This window comes from Myiozetetes cayanensis, unplaced genomic scaffold (genome assembly GCF_022539395.1).
Source record: "Myiozetetes cayanensis isolate MyiCay16 unplaced genomic scaffold, myiCay2020 scf2-11, whole genome shotgun sequence".
Taxonomy (NCBI): domain Eukaryota; kingdom Metazoa; phylum Chordata; class Aves; order Passeriformes; family Tyrannidae; genus Myiozetetes; species Myiozetetes cayanensis.
This window is the reverse complement of record NW_026087411.1, coordinates 50,938,664-50,961,025: the sequence shown is the minus strand read 5'-3', so window position 1 is coordinate 50,961,025 and position 22,362 is coordinate 50,938,664. Positions and strand designations below refer to the sequence as shown.

Below are 22,362 nucleotides of genomic sequence, written 5' to 3'. Positions count from 1 at the left end.
AAAACTTTATATGCTAGAATGATATGGTGGTGGTAGGTTGACAGTTGGACTTGACGATATTAAAGGTCTCTTCTAACCTTAATTATTCTGTGTTTCTATGATATAGGATCAGTTGCAGATTTAGTGAGCCTTGCACTAGTACCATCTACTTCAGATGGTGCTTAAAACTGGATGTAAATACAGTTTTTTTCCAAAAAAATTCCTGGCAGAGGAATCAAAACATTGCATTTGTAATTTTGGATTTCAAGAAAAGCAGTTCCAAAATTTAGTCCTAAGTTTTCTGCCTAATTATTTTTTCACTGGTGGAGAAGAGTAACTGCAGGTAGATGTATGAGCATTGGGCTTAAAGATTCTTTTTATTCAAGGTCAAAAGTATAGTAGTTATTTTCACAACTTAAAGAAATACAGGATTGTTGTTCGATGCTTGAAGAAACTGGTTTATTTGTTTCAACACTTTCTGTTGAGCTGTACTACGGCCTCCCTTCCATTACCAGGAATAATTTTGTCCCAGTTTTGTATTTCATAAATTGTATATATACTTCATACACTTTATAGTTCACACCTCACTGATGTAAGGATGCATGCATTAGTATTACTTTAGCCCTGTTAGCAGCAAAAGGCTTTGTTTAGTTTTATCGTCTTATTTTGTCTGTTCTTTTTTCATATGGTTTTACTGCATTCCTGCTCTGAAATCTGTAAGCATAGGAGCAGTAAATTTTATGTAAACAGAAGTATTCTGGTGGCTCCAGCTCCTTTAATAGTAGATAATTTTAAAACAATGAACATTGTTTATTTCTTACAGAACAATTAAGTCAGGAAGTGTTGCGTTATGGTCAAGTAATGTTCTCTGTAGGGGGACAAGTAAGGGTTCAGGATTCTGCATCATTCTTGGGTGGGGAGATACAAACTGCAATATTATATACTTAAGCTTTCTCATTCTGTTATCATGAAATGTCAAGTCCTAGTTCTAAACTAGTGTATTTAAAATATAAAACATTTATTTACTTTTGTTTCCAGATCATTTCAATTTACCCTTCTCAACTTGCATGCTCAGCACTATTGTGGGCAATTAAACGTATAACCCTTTCCATTCCAATGCTCACAGAAGTGAAAAAAACTCTGCAAAGTTTCCTGAAGTTGGGAAATAACTGGTGGAGCGGTTTGGTGCTAGGTTGTGAAAATTTCAGTTCAGCTGTAGCTTAGACCTGAAGCCATTAAAAGCCTCAGCTGTTAACTAATGTATATGCAAAGTACTTGTATTGATGCCTAATTCCCATTGGACAGAAGGGTTTACATCCCCCAAGATAATTTTTAGAAGGCTCCAGAGACTCTGTAGACTATGTTCTTGAAGTCTGGAATGTATATATAGCATGATTTTGGCTGCATTCTGCTAGTAGATGCAAACTAGTTGTCCTAGTGTTGAGAATAAAATACATCTTTTCACATTCTGGATGCTTGACAGCATTAATAAATTATTAGAGCCTACAGACTTTTCTGCAGTGCTACAGTAATCCCTCGCCTGGAGCATTTTTCTTAGTGTTTTGTTTCCTACAGCTGTGAACTAACAGAAAGTGCTCTGTGAAAATAGTGTAATAATTTTTTTCTGTGGGAATACATATCTAGTCTGAATCTTTACCTGTTGATTTTGTGCTGTGAGGTGCAACTCCTCCAATTACCTATAAAAGCATCTTTCTTTTCTTTGTCATATTCTGTTTCCTTACCTTCTTTTTTTTTAATTACTTCTCCATTCTGAGCAGGTCTGTAACTACAGAAGTAACAGCTGCAGAAGGGTAGTTGTGTCTCTGCATCAGAGACTTCTGTTTCTGCCTTTCTAGAGCATTTTCATACATGAATTTTTCTGATATGTTAGCCAGGTGAAAAAAAGGTCACAGTTATTTACAACCAGAAAGTAGTGCTATTGCTGCAACTGCTCAGGCTTTGCAAAGAAGGATGTGTTTTCATCCTTTCCCCTACCACTCACGGTCCACATTCCTGGAGATCAAGTCTGGCACATGTTGATGAATGCGAGTTTTATTTAGAAACATGACCAGTTGTCACCATCCAGTCTCATGTTATCAAGCAACGGCTGCTAACATTTGTTTGCCATGAAACATTTTCTGTACAGTACTCACCAACAACGAGCAGTGTGTCCCCTTTCCTTCTCCCCCCACCCCCTCCAAAGAACAGTGTTTACAGGCTTTGGGAGTGGAAGTTCTTCTTTTTTAATGCTGGAAAATTTCATGGTTGTGGCGGAGGACTTGCATGCTCTGAGGATGGCGGAGGACAGCAGTGTGGATTCAGATCTCCCAGACTGTAACTGTGATATCACAAGGCAGGGAGCTATTTTTGTTTGCTTTTGATTGATACAATTCTTTCTGAAGTCTTGGCTTGCTGGGAAACTAATTGAAATATTGATATGTAGAAATAACTCCTATAGCTAGAAATTACTGGTTTTCTGCTCAGTTTAAAAACAGTTGACAGTGATAACAGCATACATTGTTTTACAGCTCATACTTTTGGATCCTGGAATGATTTTTTGATACTAATGGAGTCTTAGAAGTAGTAAAATCTCCCAGCTGTCTGAAAGAAACCATGGACTGATTTTACTGCTGTTTTTAAATACAAGAGCATGTACATGAGAAAGAGCAGACTTTATATTTGTCTGCTTGCTGTTTGTGTCATCGAAGGGGCATGGCTAGAAGCAAAAGATAGAGAAGGAAAGAGGCTGTAAAGAAAGTATTTCAGACTTAACTTATCAAAGCGTCTATTCTGTACATATTAACTACTGTTCTGTAACTGCATGTACTACTTGAACTCCTCTTGGATTTTTGATTCAGCTTCTTTTTTCCCTCTTCACATTGTCTTTTCTAGAAATTTTGCTGTTGTTCAGAATTCTAGAAATTCACTCTTTAAAAGAGGAAACTATGACTGGAATAGTAAATTTAACTGGCAGTACTGGTGTTCTGCTATGTAGTAGTGCCGTTCTTTGGAAAATAACTAGTCTTTAATCATAAATAGATTATTTTTTAACTGATTTTTTCAAAACTGATTTTAATAGTGCAACATTTTTCACCATTTTAAAGAGCATTTCTTAAAACTTTGTCTCCAGTTCCAAGTAGATATTTTAAAAAAGAAACCTTTTCTGCTTTCTACTATCTACTAGCTAACATGCTCTTACTGACTTTCTTCATGCTGCTTTTAAAGTTTAATGTTTGTAGGCAGCTGTCTAAATGACTAATGCAGTAGCTATGAGTTCTATATGATGCACTTTTCTGTATTTATAGGGTTGTTCCCGTTTAGATTTAAGAAGAATCTAATGCTGTCTACTTTAGGACTATTTGAATTATATACATTTGTGCTTAATTTTAGCTCCAAATTGTTTTCCCAGTGACTTTTCTTACTGTCGAATAATAGATATTATTAATAGAAATACAAAAGTTATTACTTTCTTGGGGAAATTGAGGTATATTAATTGAAACATGAAAACATAGGCATCATAAACATATTCAAATTTTTAGACAAGCTTTCATCATTAAACCATTAAAAAAAATTAATTCTGCAGTATTTTCCTTCCTGAGAGTCTTAAATATTTGACCGGGGTGTGTGTTATATAGAAAACAACCTTTAAACCAACCATGTCATGGATCCAACCCCTTGATTTCAGCGCAGAATCTTCATTATCAAGGAGAGGAGTTATCTCAAGTCTTTCACAGTTACGTGCATAGTGCTGCAACAAAAGCATGAAATGATTATTGGATTAATCAACATTTTAAACATAATCTTTTAAATGAAATCTCAAAAGGTAAAAATCACACTTGGCTAAGAATCCCAGATACTAGATTTAGAATTTGACCTTTGTCGCTTAAGCAGGACTTTTAAAGCATAGGCAGCTTGCTTGCTGACATTCAGAAGGAAAGCTCTTAGACATGATGTATTATGTCTGTTATTTGATTGTGGGTATGTTTTCAGAGTAGCTAGAGGCATAGCACTGTACTGCAGTTCAGTCAAAAAAATAAGCCCATCAGACTCCGATACACACTTGTTTATTTGCTTCTATTTGTACCATGGGCAAGGAACCCGTTAGCTTAAACTCAGTACAAAAAAAGAACATTGTTAATGGTAGATGTGGGAGGGGGAGTAGGGCAGGAAGGAAGTTGTAGGGTTTGAGTTTGGTTGGAGTGTTCTTTTAGTATGTTATTTTTTTTTTCTTTTTCTCTCTAGAGTAACTTAGTTAACTCTTAATAATTTAAGTAACTTTCATGTGACTGAAAATAGCTGTATTGGGGCTTGGTTTTTTTGTCGTAGCAGCGATGTAGTCCCATGTAGTCTGCCTAAAGCAGAGGGCACTTTCTGAATGATGGACCCTTTATCAGTTGTTGGAGGCAAAATGTAAATAAAATCCAGCACAGATTGAAGTACCATACAATTGCAAACAAGAAAATCCTGCTCCACAGTTAGGGCTTGCAAATGATAAAGAGACATTGCTTCTCCACGGGGCAGACGTGACTCATTGTTCCCTTTCCCACTCCAGCATGCCTGCAAAGGATCGGCAGCATCCAGCCTTCAAAATCTAAGCAGAAAAGGGGCGGGATTTCACTCCTTTTAAATAATGTCAGAGATGGAAAAGCTCTATGTGGATTCCAGAAGGCTGATAGCCAACCTTCTTGGTCACCCTATGAACAAGTTGCAGTTGGTTCAAACCCACAAAATGCCATATGTAGAACAATAGGTTACAAGGAGATGGTGCCCGCATACACTGGTGCTTCCTGATATCTCCCGTGTTTTGGAATAGCCTGATAGTGGGGACTGAGGCAGTCTTTCAGCAGAATTATATTGACTTCAGTCCCTTCATACATAGATTTTTCAGACTATCCAGATTTTTTTCCAGTTACCAGGAATTTTTTTTTTTTTTTTTTTTTTTTCCAGATCACAACCCTACAACCCTTGGTCACAAGAGTCTGGCAGGGAAGCTGCATTTGAACTGTTCTAAGGAGTTTACAGCACTAAAGAACCACAGTTTGACTATCTGTGAGCTAAAGAGAGGGCTATAAAGAGATGAAAAATTAAAAGATTTAGCTTATTTTGTTTTTTAAGATGACATTAAAATCTCTGAGATTATCTTCATATTCAGCTGCAACTGCTGCTTTAAATGTGGAAACAGTTGATAAATTTGCTGGGTAGTATTGTGGGAAAAAAAGTGAATTGCTTTGTTGGAATTATAGGATAGTTAGGTGTCATTTTGTTTGTTGAACAAATCTGGCAATCCTATATTTTTCAACCTGGTTTGGTCAGTCTATTCCCATCTGCACTTAACTTAAAACCTTTCTGATACTGAAACACTTAAGTAGAAGAGCAATAGAAGCATAGAAGGGAACATTACTCAAGATTGTTTGTGATACCACATAAACAGGGGGAAAAAAAAGAAAGCTTAGAAAAAAATCCAAAATCCGCCAATGATGTATTTTACGTAACCTGGGGATAGGAAGGAGAGAATTACAGACAGACATCTTTGCAGTTTAGAGTGACTGAAGGAAAAATTCTGAGATACAATGAGGGTTTAGTTGCATTTATTCACTCTCCAAGGTTAATGCTCCCTTGAATAAAAACCGAAACAAAACAAAAAAAAACAAAACAAAACAAAACAAAAAAATAAACAAAACTGTATATTTTTTCCTGGCCATTGCTGTTCTATGGTCAGGATCTCACGAAAAATTCTAGTTGGGAGTCGCCATGCAATTCCATTCCACTTTCGTCTGTTTAAATCTGAAATAGTCCAATCAGACCAACGCAAAGTAGCCCTTGGGATTCAGGAATTCTCCCTAAGTTCTCAGCTGGATGTCTAAAATTTATTTATTCAAGGACAAATCTCCACCCATGGAACAGGTTGCCCAGATAATACACTATCCCTGAGAATGTTCAAGGTCAGGCTGGATGGGGCTCTGAAAAATCTGATCTAGTTGAAGATGTCCCTGCTCACTGCAGAGTGGTGTACTAGATGACTTTTAAAGTTCCCTTCCAATCCAGATCCTCTCTGATATGTAGCTCAGCATTTTCACTGGGGTGAAAAAGGCCTGTTCACTCAGTGAACCCCACCAGTACTTTTCATAACAAATATTTAAGTCAGCTGATAAAGGTACATACATTATGAATGCAGGATGATATGCACATGTAATAATATATTTTTGTTTCATAATAAAGGAAGACTTCACAACAGAATTTGCCATATAAGTGAAGTTTCTCTGAAAACCACCTGAAATGTATGCTATGAAAATTTTTCCTTAGGATGTACTTATGCTGCTATTTCTTTTTCTTTACAGGGTAAAGAAATTGAAGGAGACCCTTGTTGCAGTGCAGCAGCTGGATAAAAACATGAGTAGCCTGAGGTCTTGGCTTGCCCACATTGAGTCAGAGCTGTCCAAACCTATCGTCTATGAAACCTGTGACTCTGAGGAGATACAAAGGAAGCTAAATGAACAGCAGGTAAAATATGACACACTTATCAGGTGAAAAATGACATGGAGGAGAGCTCAGTGCTGAGAGGGCATGAGGCAAAGTACTTAAATATCAAGGCAAGTGGTACTTACTATGTCACTTATAGAGCCTTCTGCTGGCTTTGACATCGAATTCACCAGGAGCTGATTGAGATTTCCAACAAAGGTAAGGCACCAAGAGATGTAACCTGAGCTAGTTATGGCAATTGTTTTTCCTTTGGGGCTTGTGGTTTTTGTTTGTTTGAATTTTCTGTTCCCAGAGGCAAAACTGACACCTATTAGACCTTGCAAATTTTGCACATGCTTGAAAATTACTATTTTTTGTAGCCTAACTCAGGTTTATTTTACAGCTTGTTTGGGAATCATTTTGCACGCAAAGATGCATGAGCTATACATGTGAAGTTAAAGTTGATTGGTTTATAGTACACAAAGCCTTTATGCAGTGCTAGAATAAAATGTGCAGAAAAATCTGAAGTCAATGAGTTTTTGGCATTGAAACTAATATTACTTCTAAGATGATTTACTGTACTTTCTCCTACCTGTTTCACTTCACTGTCCAGTGCAGTTTTGCCTAGAAGCACATTGCTGGAGAGAACTGTTGTTCTATTGGTTATTTATTGGCAAAATTACTCTTCTGGTACCTCACTGGAGACAAATTAGGTGCTCTCCTGAATTTCTTCTCCAGAGGAGAAAGAAATGTGTGGGAAGAGGAGAGACAGGATATTTTGGGGATAATTCATTTATCAAGAGTACAAACTGCCATTTTGCTCTTTTAAGCCGAGTGTGGAACTGAGCGTCAAGAACTCCCTGAGAGTTTTGCCAGCTCCCTGACTGATTTACTACATGGCTGTGAAGAATTGCTTATATATATTCTATATGGCATTTACATAGGGGTAATAATTTATAACATACAAGCATCAGTAATGAGTGGTGTCTCTGAGACAGTAAAATGCTGGGAAGGACTAAACATTACTATCAACAAAGTAGATACTTGAGATTTTTTGCTAGCATCCCTATGCAGGCATCCCATAGTTTGTTACAACCACTTCTTATGGGACTTATTTTGGGCACAGAGACTGGTATATCTCTACCTTTCACTGTTTTCTTGTGGTGACAGCATGCAGTGATATTCTGAAGAAGTGAGAGTAGTTTAATTTGAATTCTAAATGGGAGAAATAGCAGTGAATTTTATCCTAGGAGGATGCCATATTTGGAAATTTGATGATTCAGTAATAACACTACAAGACATAGTTGTTATAATAATAATTTTAGAAACCCGACTGCCTTCAGTGTTTGGCAACCAGTATTTTTATTACTCAGAGACTCTATCACTATCCACCATATCTCAGAAGGCCACTTTCTCATTTTGTTCCCTCTTTCTTCTGTTAGTGATCTTATGTTCTTTTTTCATGTTTAACCTTCCGCTGAGATCATGTTGTCTTCCAGTTGTTCATATGAAAAATTAGGTTAAAAATATTATATTGTGAAAGAGAAGGGCCAAATTCCGTTTATGTAACTCCATTATCTACTTCTCAGCGCTTGCTTCAGCCAAGCATCAGCTTTGCAGATTGCTGGTCTCTAGGGAAATTAAAAATAAAGTTGAATCTGTATATCCTGGGGAAGGCAGGATCACTTCAATGCTGTATTTTCCTAGGGTCACAAACTCAATTTTAAGGATTACTTGTTTCATTATTTTCCCAATTTGCTACCACTTCAAATGTGAAAAAATGGTGTTTGCTTCTGGGTAAATGAAATTAAAAAAAACGTTGTATGTGGGTGACAGCAGTGCATAAAAGTGATGCTCCTTTGTGAACTAACCCAAAGGTTTAATATTCTCTAATAAACATAGAAAATTTTGAAATGTGGGAAATAAATGTAAAGGTTCTGTAGGTGAATAAAAAAAGTTTAATCCTTGGGAATGCTCAGGATCCACAGCTGGCAGTTCTCAGTACTACTCTGCTCCAAAACAGCGGAGAGGAGACTGTGTTACCTGATCCTACTTAACCTCAAGTCTCATAGCTCTCTGGAGTGTGTGTTTCATAAAGTATTACATCTGATTATAGTATCCACCCTTCTATAATGTTTCAGGGTGGATAGAAAGAAGAATAAGCACTCTGACTTAACAATAGAAGTATTTTTCAGGCAAGTGAAAGTGAAAGGCCATCCCTGAGACAGAAAACATGATTTTCCACTTGACGGTCTCATGTACATGTTTACGCAATAGCTTTCCATTTCATAGATGAGAAGATGAAAAAATTACTTACTAAATCAAACGGTTGACATAGGTCGACCTTGCTCCATTTCAGATTTCCTGAGGTTTTTACGTTCAACATTTACATCTCATTTGCTCCTGGAAAGCATTTTCAGATCATACTGCTAGTTATAAGATAAGTTCCTCAAGTTAGACCTTAAATGTGTGTAGACACAATATGTTGACAATAAATGTCCCTTTGCATGTCATAGTTTACTTTCAGTGCAAAATTTGTCTCTACTCATCCTCAAGCTGCCAAGTTCACCTGAATCAGAAGTGAGCGTAGTATTCTAGATGCAATGTAGCACTTTCTGACATAGTTTCATTAGTATTTCTTTGTCACTCTTGGAATTGTGTTGTCTTGGCTTTCTTACTGTCCATACTGATTTTTTTCCATCTAATATTCTTATGACTCATTGCAAATGTAGACAGAAGTCAAGCAGAGTTTCTTTTCATTGCGCTGATCCAACAGCAACAGCCAATGAGTTTTGTGGCTTGTCTCAACATGAATCTGGAGTTGAAAACTGAAGTTGAAATATTACTTTGAGATGAAGAAATATCATGAGTGTAGAACAAGCCATTGCAACCAAGAAACCAATAGGATAAATAGTAGTGATCACATATAGCAAGTGCTAAAACAGTGTGAGTGCATTTTCTTTGGGTGTCTGGAATTTTCCTTTTCCATTTCCAATGAAAACACTACAAAACTGGAGAGCTGAAGGAAGAAAAATCTCCTACTACACATGCCCTGTTCAACATGTGCTGCTGCCGGTCTCCATGTCAAACATACCATTTTGCACTTAGCTCACCTGGGGAAGAGTAGGTTCACAAAGAATTCCTCACATATTTTCTTCTCACACTTATCTTACTAACTTCCGCTTTACATCCTTTGTGATAATGGGGCAGGGCTGGCAATAATTCTACCATTTATTGGTGATGTTGATTAAATGTGTGTGAAAGATGCTCAGCTGAGCATGCAGAGCTCTGGCAGTTTGTCCCAGGTAATGGTTTGGTGTTCATACTCCCTTGGGAGAGCTGTGCATGCTGCCAGATTCTCCTGGCCTAATTGATAACATTGCAACACCACTTGCATAGTCTCTTAATTGGTATTTACCAGATGTTTTTCTTCTGTTTGCAAGCTTTTTCCTCTTTTTTAAACAAGCAGAAGAGAAATGCATTTATGCATGTTTTGCAGTTTCTCTGAAAAACTAATTTCTTCATCTGCAGGAACTTCAGAGGGACATAGAGAAACACAGCACTGGAGTGGCATCTGTTCTCAATCTATGTGAAGTACTTCTTCATGACTGTGATGCTTGTGCCACAGAAGCAGAGTGTGACTCTATTCAGCAGGCTACACGCAATCTGGACAGAAGATGGAGGAACATTTGTGCAATGTCAATGGAAAGGCGACTTAAGTAAGTCTAAAATGCCTACAAATTAGTATTTTGTTCCACAGGGAGAAATACGGGGTAGTATGTATGTTATATGGTTGCAGTACTGAATAAAAAAGCATGGAGGTCAGTAAAAGATCATATAGACTAAATAAAAACCAGTAGCTTCTATGCTGGAGGGGTGGGGGAGAACCCCAAAATTTTGGATTGCACATGCATTTATACAGGGTACAGATAAAAATCATCAAATGTCTCTCACAAGTTCTTTGATATAATGATGTGACATTTCCCATGCTTCATAGGAATGAGAGAGAAACTAGAGAAAGCTTAGATGATAGCAGAAATTCCAAGAGATTCAGAAAATGTGACCTAAAAGGGAGGCTGTGACACGTAAGATTACCCTAGAACTACTGAGATTGATGGGGAAACTAGTTATCAAATGGATGGAATGTTATTCCAGGCATTAGGGGTTTCATGTACCTAATGTTCCTTAACAGTTTCTGTTACATCTGGTTTTGTTTATTTTGAAGAAATCTGGGACTGCATGGAGTTTCCTCACCTGTCCACCTTAGCTGTACTGAGCAAGTGAGGGCCTTACCACCCATGAATCTTGGATGTAGTCTGGTTTACTGCACATCTTAGACCATTTGTAGGCTGCATGCCCATCATATCCAGAAGATTCGTTGTTTTCTATTCCCGTATCAGATAGCATGGGTGATTTCAATAGCAGTAATGATGTAGGCTAGATTGGGCCAATGCTGTGGACTGTTTGCTGACTAGTAGTAACACATGCTTACAGGTTTAAGCTCCTGTATTAATTATCATTATAAATTATTAATCTTATTTCTTTGATGTTTGCATAGTTATATAAACAACTCTAGGCAGAATTTATGACTTTTCAAAATGCTGAATTAAGCTTTTTATGATCTTTGGTTTTGTGGAGTATTCTTAAGGTATTTAGTAAATTTTTTCTTTATTTTATGCAAAACTTTAATTACTTTTAAGGTGTGTTGCTCTCTATCCATAGATTGATATCTTTAAGTCATTTTATACTATTGCCATGACAATTCTTGTATAGAATATATATAGATACAGCTTTTAAGTTCTATCTTTGAATCTATATGGGCTCTTCATACCTTTGTGTCCAATAAATCAATTCAGAACTATTTTAAGTTGATGTGGAACAATGCATTGAACTTTATGTTACCTTCTTAAAATGTACACATTATGCTTTAGCAGATTTGTACTGAGCTCTCAGTATTTAGATCTGTATTGTACTAGAAATAATTATTCACATTAAAAAGCAACTTTCCAGAGGTCAGACTTCCATTTAAACAACATATCATCAATAAAGCATAAATTTTGCATAGATCAGTCCTGCATGTCTAAGATTTGGGAAATATGTATTTTTTATGTTCTACTGTGACATAACCTGTCCCAAAAAGGATCCTGTTATTTTAAATCAAGTGATGCTGAACTTCTTGGCATTTTACAGTCTCAGTATTAAACCCATTTGATTTCATTGTCACGTGTTTGCCACTATTTTTACATATTCCCTTGAAGTCAAATCGGGTTTTTTAAACATTAACTTTTGGGGTTTTTCAAATAACAATATGTTTACAGTGTGTATTGAGAGAAAGCATTTTACCACTAATTGGTGAATGAAAAAAAAAATTTACGTCCCTTTGCAATGCATTATAATGACAGCTTTAAAATATATGCTGCAGCTTCTTTGGCATTCTTTATGAAAATTTCTGCAGTTGAAGGTAGTGTGGAATTTCTGATCTCTAAAATACTGGCTTAGGTACCTACAGTGGGACTGTTTTTCAGAAGGTATTTAACATGGTCTCAGTTTTTAGAGCTCCTATTACAAACATAACTTTTTTACACTGATTCCAAAATTAGATGCACTAAAAAAAAAAAAAAAAAAATGCCTTCATCTTATTCTAGCTGTCTGGAATGAGACAGCCTTCCCTGTGGTCTGTTTATAGCCTGGGTGTCTGACTGTTAGATTAATAGTCAGTTATTGTCTGGTGCAGCGTTAGTTTGCTGTTGTAGATGATTGGTTAAAGTTCTGTAGGTCAGCTGACCATCAGTCCAAGTGTTCCCTAATTTTCCGTTATCTGTTGCAGAATTGAAGAGACCTGGAGGCTATGGCAAAAATTTTTGGATGACTACTCTAGATTTGAAGACTGGCTAAAAGTCTCTGAGAGGACAGCTGCTTTCCCAAGCTCCTCTGGTGTGCTTTACACTGTTGCTAAGGAAGAACTGAAGAAATTTGAGGTGATTTATAATGGTTGAAATTTAATACCTACTGATCCCATTGCAGCAGCCAGCTGGTGTTCTTCCTTCCCATAACCACGTCACTCAGCAGAGACACTGTATTAATATAGTGGAGTTGATGACTTTGTAGCTGCCTTCAGCGTCAGGTTTCTAGGATGAAAAAACAGTGAAAGGTGGCAACTGGAAATGTTAATAAATCAGTTGACTCTCCCTTACTGTTTGTTCACCAAAGCTAGATTTCTCACCTATTTTATTTCTGCAACTTTTTAATATGTCCAGACAGTAGGTACTCCAGAGCCTTCATAAATCTTCCTTCACCAAATACCTCTTCAAAGGCATGCTGCATGTTTTATATTTTGCTTTGATTTTATCCCCCTCTTCTTTCTATAACTCTCTGAACTCTTTTTGTATAATGCACAGTATCCCCCTTTTAGAGCCTCACACCTGAAATTTATGTTCGTGCAAATACTGTTACATGTCCACATGGTGTCCCCCTGTGACTTAAAAGTGCATGCCTCAAAACTGACAATCTGCCACTTTGGTCAGTGCTCAGGAGCTTGTTACATAGCTCAGTTGAGTCTATTATGTTGTGATGGTTTGTCTCATAATCCCAAGGGATTGTATACAAGTGTGTAAAGCACACGTCATATGGCTAGTCACAGGTGAAAATCATTTGCTTGGATTCATATTTGCAAAGAGTATATCAAGATGAGAGAGAAAAATAATCTGTAGAAAGAGAACAAGTTATTTAGGCAATTCTGTAAACAGTCAGGTGCTGTAGAGTATTTGCTGTGAAGAAGAAATGCAAATATTAAGCAATGTCTAAGACCAGTTAATATTTTTTGGTTTAACAATTAAATCAAAAACATAAACTGTGAAGTGCTGATTCGAGTTTTGTAATTGGCATTCACATTTCTGAATTTACTGGCTAGGTTTTGTTCTTAAACAGACTTCATTATGGCGAGTTAGGTTACCATAGTATGAAAACATTTGCTTCATGGACACAAATACTCTGCCTCAGACCTCTTTCCCTTTGTCCCTTCATTGAGTGATCAGGATCTAAATCTCTTATTTAGCAAGTCTCTATTTGAAAAGCAGTACCAAAAGTATATTGACTCTTTGTTTTTCGCAGCTGATCTGACTTTGCCCAAAGTCTGTTTAATTGAATCTCAGTTGTTATGGTGACCTTTCCTCTCCAGCAGAATTGTGGATGTTTTTGCTGTCAGCAGGAACTAGATGTGAAGAGAAGAGTGTAGCCTTTCCATAAGCCTACTTTCCATGTAGTTTGGTTCTTTCTCTTTTTTTTTTCTTTTTTTTTTCCTGAGCACCTACTTTCTGTGCCTACCAAATACCAGGAATGCAAGCTAGAAAATTGTGGTTTTCAAATGCAGCAAAATTCAGCGACTTCATTGTGAAGTCAGTATAAAGTCAGCCATTTATAGATACTAACAGAAGCAGGTTTCTGCTTTAAGCAGACATTTTTTTCTGATTTTGTTTTCCTCTCCATATCTGCACTTCAATTAAAAAAAAAAAAAAAAACAACACCACACTAACAAAAAAAGGTCATCAGACCATATAATAGCCTTTCAGTTCCTGAGCATAGAGGTCAGGAAGGGCTCTCACTGGCTTCACTGTACAAAGTCAAACTCCTTTCTCTCCAGTAGTTTATGGAGAAACGAAAAGAGGTTAAAGGAAGGAATGCAGCAGATGAATTCTTGTATAGCTGAGATGAAAAAATGAAAAGCAAATAAACAGCTGTTCTTTTGCTGGAGGAGGCTTGGTAACAGGTGGAACAACAACTGCACGCTTTTAGATTTCATGATCCTAGTAAATATAGTCAGATTTGTGCCTCTGATATAGGAATCCTTGTGCAATTTTAAATTAATTCAGTTCTACAGAGCATTTCATTCCAATTGCAAGTTCATTTGCTCCTTTTTGGCCATCCCCTACCCAATTTGATGACCATTTAATGAACTCTACAGACTGATCTTTTTTCCAACCAGTGTGGAGTAGTTGGGTGTGAAGGTGCTAATGCTTCCCCGAGGGGAGTTATCACAGCTGAGTCATTAATGTGAAGACAAAGAAACACAATTCACTGAGTTCTTTAATACGCAGCTTGTATCCTGAGGTGTCAGGTGTGCCCTGGACAGCTGCTGCAAATGATCCATTATTAACAGTCCATCAGAAATGACATAGAGTGTATAGAATACACAGTTTTGATTATACCTGCATACTGATAAACTGGTCCAGACCCCTCTAACTAGAACAGATTGCTAGTCACAACATGAAACTCATGGGCTAAATCATCTCTGCACACTAGCTGCATGACTGAGGCTCTTAAAATACCACCAAAAGTAGAGGGTGCCAACATTTACCCAGACATAAATTGGCATAAATATTTGTGAAATTTTCTTTCCATTAATATTTTAAGACAAAACTTATTTCACAGAATCACAGAATATGCAGAGTTGGGAGGGACCCACAAGGACTATCGAGTCCAACTCCTTGCCCTGCACAGGACCGCCCCCAACAGTCACACCATGTGCCCAAGAGTAACATCTGAACACTTCTTGAACTTTGTCAGGCTTGATGCTATGACCACTTCCCTGGGGAGCCTGTTTCAGTATCCAGCCACCCTCTGGGTGAAGAACCTTTTTTGTAATATCCAGCCTAAACTTCCCCTGACACAATTTCAGGCCATTCCCTTGGGTTCTGTCACTGGTCACTGTAGAGAAGAGATCAGTGCCTGCCACTGCTCTTCAACTCATGAGGAAGTTGTAGACTGCAATGAGGTCTCCCCTCAGTCGTTTTCTTCTCCAGGTTCTGAACAGACCAAGTGACCTCAGCCACTCCTCATAGGGCTTCCTCTCAAGGCCTTTCACCATCTTTGTTGCCCTCCTTTGGACACTCTCTAAGAGCTTAATATCTTTCTTATATTGTGGTGCCCAAACCTACACACAATATTCAAGGTGAGGCCACCCCAGTGCAGAGCAGAGGGGGACAATGCCCTCCCTTGACTGACTGGTGATGCTTTGCCTGATGCCCCGCAGGACACAGTTGGCCCTCCTGGCTGCCAAGGCACTGCTGACCCATATTCAACTTGCCATTGACCAGGACTCCCAGGTCCCTCTTCCATGGCACTGCTTTCCAGCATCTCATTCCTCACTCTGCATATACATCCAGTGTTGCTCTGTCCCAGTTGCAGAATGTGGCACTTCCCCTTGTTGAATTTATATACCAGTATACTGAAGTTCGTGCTTGTAGTAAGCGTGGGTAGAGCCCTTCTCAAATCTTCGTTCGCGAAGCCTAGCCATGAAATGAAATACTGAAGATAAAGAGATGATTCATTCAACACAATTTTTCAGTATTTTTGGTAAAACACAGAATAAACAATTGCTTGAATCTCTTCAATGCTTGCATGTCAGTAAATTCAATATGTGTAAAGAAATCCAGTGAAGCCACAGGAATCTTGGATTTCTATTCTATTTTTTAAAAAAGAAGTATCATGTTCATTGTTTATATTTCTGTTCTCAAATTCAGAGGCACTTGAGTAGAAAGAGGGGGTGTGCTTGTTTTGCCTTTGTAATGGATGTTCCTGTTGTAATTTCTCATTCAATGAACTATGTCAGTTCTATAAACTTTTTTTCTGTTTGGGTTTCTTTGGTTTGTTGGCGTTTGAGTTTTTTGTGGGGTTTTTTTGCTAATTTTATTAGAAGGCAGTATCTCTATAGGGTAGGCCTCCGAACATGTCTGCAACTAGTGAAATTTATCAGCTTTACACAGATCAGATTGTAGAATTAGGGTCAAAATAAAGCAAGAGACCTATATATGTACCAGGATTTCGATAATTAAAAATCTGATGATGTCTTTTGTTCATATTACTTTAGGCCTTCCAGAGGCAAGTGCATGAAAGTCTTACTCAACTGGAACTGATCAACAAACAGTATCGACGCCTGGCCCGAGAGAACCGCACCGACTCTGACTGCAGCCTCAAACAGATGGTTCATGAGGGGAACCAGAGATGGGACAATTTGCAAAAGCGAGTTACCTCCATCCTGCGCAGGCTAAAAGTATTTTTCCATTTTTAAGATTTCAATTTCACTACTATAGTTATGAGTCAAGGGTACTTCAGAAGCTTTCAGTTTAATGCATCTGCAGTCAGTGATTTTGAGGGGATTTCTACCTTCAGAAGAGGAAGGAAGTTTATCAGTTCACTTTGTCTGGGGTAACCAAAGCGTAGTGCATAGGGAAATGCTTTGTGACCTGAAACATCACCTTCTTCACAGAAGATGACTTTCATAGGTCAGCTAATTGCAGCTGAAGATGATGTTACTGAAAAGGGAACCTTAGAAAGCATGTAGGAAATGAAAGAAGATGGTGTACTGAGTTTAAATTAGGCTTGATGGGAACAAAACCCATTTCCCCACTATTGCTGGGAGTTTTTGTGGTTTTGGTCATTTCATGCTGTTCCATTTTCCACCCTCCAGCATTTTATCAGCCAGCGTGAAGAGTTTGAAACAGCACGCGATAGCATCCTGGTATGGCTAACAGAGATGGACCTGCAGCTGACCAACATTGAGCATTTCTCAGAGTGTGATGTCCAAGCAAAGATAAAGCAACTTAAGGTAAAGAACAATCGAGTAGTTATAGAAGGAGGGATGAAAGAAGGGATAAAAGCATGCCATGGTGGGAAAGGAATTTAAGAAATGTTATCCAGAAATGCAGCCTGATATGTTTCCTTTACTTGCAGGCTGAGACTTCAACCTCAGGAGTTATGGGCTATGTCAGGTTTCAATATATACTTTTCTGTCAGTGTAAAAGATGTTTGAGCTGTGAAAAATGTAAAGAGAAAACCAAGGGTGGTACTCTGGTAGTCTCCTCTCCCTCATCCAAAGAGGAAATGTTAATAAAAATTACTTATGAGAAGTCTCCATTACCGCTGGAGATACAAAACTGATACATTTGTCAACCCTTTCAGTATCAGAAAAATCATTATCTGGAAAGAAAAATACCAAATATCACATTATCCAAAATTCCACTGTTTTAGGTTTAGCATCGGTGTTCATTCTTGGCAATTGGTCATGGGCATGGCTTGTTTAGTCTTTCCAAATACAACAAGTGAGGAATGAGATGGTAAACCATGAAGTGTCAGTGGTTTTGGCTTGAAATACTGTGGAATGCTAAATTTAATTGCTCACTGTTGCTCATGACAGAATATTTGGAACAATCCCTGTTTGTTACCCATGCCATTCTTTCTGTAAAACTCTTTAAGATTTGCATTCTTAATTGCCTAGGTTGTTGCCATGTTGATTTTGTTGATAAAGCATGGGCTTTTCTTTTACTCAGGCTTTCCAGCAAGAAATTTCACTGAACAACAACAAAATTGAGCAGATAATTGTGCAAGGTGAGCAACTCATTGAGAAAAGTGAGCCCCTGGATGCAGCCGTCATTGAAGAAGAACTAGATGAGCTGCGTCGTTACTGTCAAGAGGTCTTTGGACGTGTGGAACGCTATCATAAGAAACTTATCCGCCTTCCCGTGTGTATATTTACATATACGTTTATTTGTTTTGTTAGTTACCATTTTTCAAATGTGAGAATGAGGAGAGAGAAAGGTCTTGAAATGAACTAACATAAAACTTGCATAACTTTCTGACAGTCCTATGGTTAAATTTTGTTACAACCCTGACTGTCTGCCTCCCTTCATTACATGCTGTTTGTGTCCTGTTCAAAGAGCAAACTCACCAGATCTGGAATTTCTGTCAATTGTAATAAAAATCCATGCAAATTGGAGATTTATAAAACTTTATTCCTGTGGGTAGCAGTGTGGTACTAGTAATAGAAACATCTCCCTGTACTGTCAGATAGTTTGATAGGCAGCTTTGTGTGTTTGGGTTTTTTTTTTTAAAAGACAATGATAAAATGATTCTCTGCATCAGAAGAGATGGAAATTTATCTCCAGAACTGAACACACAGATGAAAAACTGGGAGGAAAACAATTTTTGGTAGCTAAAGTCCTGCTGAAAGAAAGGAACAAAATCTAGGAGTTTAAAAATATGAAAGAACATCGTGAGAGCAGTGCTCATGATAAAGATCACTTATGCTTTCTATGAAGTGATTCCAGAGCTTTGTCTAACTTGATATTTCCCTTGCAATTACCTCAGTAAAAGTACATCTGGAGTATTTGCCTAATGTGAGACTTTATGGAGCCTTAAGTAACTAAAATGAGCTGGCAGTTTGATCTTTTCTATTGCTTTGTATTTTTAGTACACCTTAAAAATAATGAAGGGAAAGGACAAAAGAATGCAAAATGAAAACCACATCAGTGTGATTGTCACCTAATGCTACTTTATTTCACTGACCCAGGCTGACCATGCAGTGCCTGTGCACATTTCATTGATGGGTTCTGTTTGCATTATGCTTCCAGCTAACAGATGACGAACATGACCTCTCTGACAGAGAGGTAGATCTGGATGAATCAGCAGATCTCTCTGACATACGCTGGCATGACAAATCTGCGGACAGCGTTCTCTCCCCGCATCCCTCTTCCAACCTTTCACTGCCTCTTTCTCAGCCGGTGAGAAGTGAGCGATCAGGGAGAGATACCCCTGCGAGTGTGGACTCCATTCCCCTGGAGTGGGATCATGACTACGACCTTAGCAGAGACCTGGAGACAGCTGTTTCACGGGCATTGCACTCTGAAGAAGATGGAGGACAAGAAAAGGACTTCTACCTGAGAGGAGCAGCTGGTGTAGCAGGTATGGTAGCAAACTGTGTGTTCTGTTTTCTCCGAGTAAAAAGAAGCAAATAATACATGTGAGATTTCTTGGCCAAGATTCTTATGGAAGAGTGTTTTAAATAGCCCCTGATGACTTTAAATAGCATTTCTTAAGTGATCTCAGTGGCCCTCTGACCTTAGACACAGTGATGGAGTTTCCTGAATGATGACAGCTCTGGAAAATGGCAAAGGCGTATATGATATCACAGTGAATTGGCTGTGTATTTATGCTTGTGGAGTGCCAGATGGGATATACCATCTGTAACAGCACTGCATTCTAAGTTATTCTGACGAGGAGAAACTATACTGGATATGGCAAGAAGTGCAGAACAAACTGATGAAGAAATGATGCAGAGAGATCCACAGATAAAATCATCAAGTGTTTAAGTAAATCTTAAAATCAAGTGTTTAAGTAAATCTTAACTTAGTCCTTACTCAGCTAAGACTTCAGCAACTGAGTGTTTAGTCTGAGGTGGGATCTTGGGTCTTGCTCTCCAGTGAAGTTAGAAATCCTTTCTAAATGTGTGCTTTGTGTAATAAATCTTAACAAGTGAAAGTGCTGAGATGCAGCTAGTAGTGGGGGAAGATATACTAGTGTATTATACTCTGATCTTGTGGCTGCCTTTTGCTTTCCGGACCATTACTCCAAAAAGAGTCAGGTTTGCCTGGATATTTACTTTGTAGCAGCCTCCGTGTGTTTCAGTCTTCATCTTTTTGCTTCTCCAGAGAGGATGTTTGCTATCGGAAGCATTTATATATTCCATCCCTTGAAAAGGACTCCTGCTGTAAGGAGACAGCTGTTGCTGACCCATCAATTTAGACTGTGCTTTTATTTTTTCAGATGTAGAGATCCCTGAAACTCTTGAGGCCTATGTAACACTCACAGAAAACGCCCTCAGAAATATCTCTGGTAGGCATCATAAAAGACTAAGCATAGCCAGATGCAAATGCCACAGTGCAAAAGCATAACCTCTTTCTCTTCTCTTAGCATCTGCTATCTTTTCACAACTTACAAGATAAATATTTCTTACATGGCAGCATTAACATCTTAACATAGAAGTATCCTGCTTTACTACTGTGATTAAAGGTATCATTAGGTGCATGGATGAAACAAAGATGTTTGAACTATTAGCCCTCCCACCTTGGCTAACTGGAGACTAAACTGACCTGACTGGTCTTTATTCTTTGAGGTCCCTCAGTGAGACTTAATACATTGTTACATCTCTGAGAGAAGAGTATTTTCAACAAAGATTAAGGCAGAAGGAAAAATTATAGAGCAAATCCTAATTTTTCAGGTTTTAATTTATTTTTTTAATAAAAAAGACCACAGCTTGGATTATCACGTATATATAAACTTTTAGGTTAGTTTTAGTTTCATGTGATAAAAATGTGAAGTTGAGGTACTGTAGTCCAGTGTCTTTATCATAGTCCTGTATACTGGAAATTTTTTTTTTCTCATTATGTTTTTACACAAGATTAAGCCTATTGTTTCATTTGTTAGATTACACTCTTGGAGGGATTAGATGCACTTGCAAATACATTTTCTCATGATTTCACAGTTCTCCTCTATTTAAATAATTACTTAAATAATTGCAAATCTGAAATAGCAAACATTGAAGTCTTGGCATCTGTGACACAAACCTCAGGTCCACTGTCCATTTTTATGTATTCTCCAAATTAGTGAAATAATATTATAATTGATTAAGGGTACAACTAATACCAATACTTATGGAAAATTTGTTTAGTTTTCTGAGCTGTGAACATTTTGAGACTAGTGAGGGAAAAGCAATATTGAGCACTTTGTCCTGTCCATTTGAGGTGAGACAGTGTTTTATATGAAAAAAATACTAATCATCCAAGAGGTTCCATTTTCTTTAATTAGATGGACAGAAGGCTCTCCTTTTCTATGCATGTTTTTAATTGTGTCTCTATGAATAAATTCAAACCGTCTTTGTAAACAGATGGAAATCAGCACAGTAATAGAATATGGATAAGAGGGATCTCATGAGGTCCTCTAGGCTGCAGCCTGCTTCACATTAGAGTTGTCTGTAGCTAATTCATATCACAGAATTCATCTGACCTCTATAAGGAAATTACAAGTTAGTCCTGCTTCAAAAACATAGGTATAAATTCCAAATGACTTGAATGAATAATACCATCTTGCAGATATGTTAAGCATAGTCTTTTGTCAAATATCTTATTGGAAAAATGCTATTACATTTTTCTGCTTAGTGTGATTGCCTAAATCAGTCATTGACTACTTGCTGCAGGCCTTCAGGGTGTCCAGTCATCTAAGGATTTTAAGAATATGATTATAACAGCATCACTTTGTATTTGTATGCTGCTTTTAATCTGTAATATTGTATACAAATAGGATCCTTTCATGGAGATTAAAATTCCATTGTTTTTTAGTGGAGAAAAGTAATACAAAGAGAAATGAAGATAAATTTTCTCATGGATTTAGATCACAGAAATGGGCATTTGGGTTACAAGGTTTTATTTGAGAGTGTTTGTGAAAGGGAGCAACGTGAGGTTACAGTGAGGTTTATCAGTGAGATTAGAGTACGCTTTGCTGAGAACTTTCCTCTTAAAAGAAAGTGAGACATTCAGTGTGGGAAAGAAGTCCCTTTAGAATAATTTACAAGCCTGCTTTAAACTGTGGATTGTTTGATAGTATGCTTATGGTAAGCACGTTCACTGGTGTAGTCCTCTGAAGGTTGCTAACACCCTCTAACGTAACTAGTTACCACTTCACTTTGACATTGTACCACTCATACTGCTCCAGCCACATTTCTCCTTTACTGTCTCATCTAGATAGTATTCCTGATAACTCTGCTGCCTGGGCAAAGAAAAGAAAAACCTTTTGAAAAATTTGGGTGACAGTCGCTCTTTCTGGTTTTGATACAGGAGAACCTGGATCCCTGGAAGCACGTATCCGACAGCTGGACAAGGCCTTAGACACCAGTCGTTTCCAAATACAGCAAACAGAAAACATCATCCGCAGCAAAACACCTACAGGACCAGAACTCGATTCCACTTACAGAGGATATGTGCGTGTATTTTGGAGCATAAGTCACATATGCACTTTAAGCTTAGCTTTGCTATTGAAAGAAATATAGCTGTTTCAACAAAGCAATTAACTATAACTGCTTCTCAAACTTACTCATAT

At 37.8% G+C, this 22,362-nt stretch overlaps 1 protein-coding gene across 17 annotated transcripts in view; it reads left to right on the top strand.

Annotated features, from left to right (window-relative positions):
• Positions 1 to 22,362, top strand: part of SYNE1 (spectrin repeat containing nuclear envelope protein 1) — a 298,651-nt gene that overhangs the window by 257,812 nt on the left and 18,477 nt on the right. For 11 of the 17 annotated variants that reach the window (XM_050314876.1, XM_050314866.1, XM_050314867.1 and 8 more), the window contains 9 exons: positions 6,318 to 6,480; positions 9,970 to 10,157; positions 12,266 to 12,416; positions 16,304 to 16,486; positions 16,904 to 17,041; positions 17,763 to 17,954; positions 18,843 to 19,173; positions 20,035 to 20,103; positions 22,101 to 22,243. In XM_050314876.1, coding sequence (XP_050170833.1) covers positions 6,318 to 6,480; positions 9,970 to 10,157; positions 12,266 to 12,416; positions 16,304 to 16,486; positions 16,904 to 17,041; positions 17,763 to 17,954; positions 18,843 to 19,173; positions 20,035 to 20,103; positions 22,101 to 22,243 — 1,558 coding nt within the window. The remainder of the gene's footprint in view (positions 1 to 6,317; positions 6,481 to 9,969; positions 10,158 to 12,265; positions 12,417 to 16,303; positions 16,487 to 16,903; positions 17,042 to 17,762; positions 17,955 to 18,842; positions 19,174 to 20,034; positions 20,104 to 22,100; positions 22,244 to 22,362) is intronic. The other 6 variants (XM_050314877.1, XM_050314878.1, XM_050314869.1 and 3 more) reach the window with 1 other exon arrangement.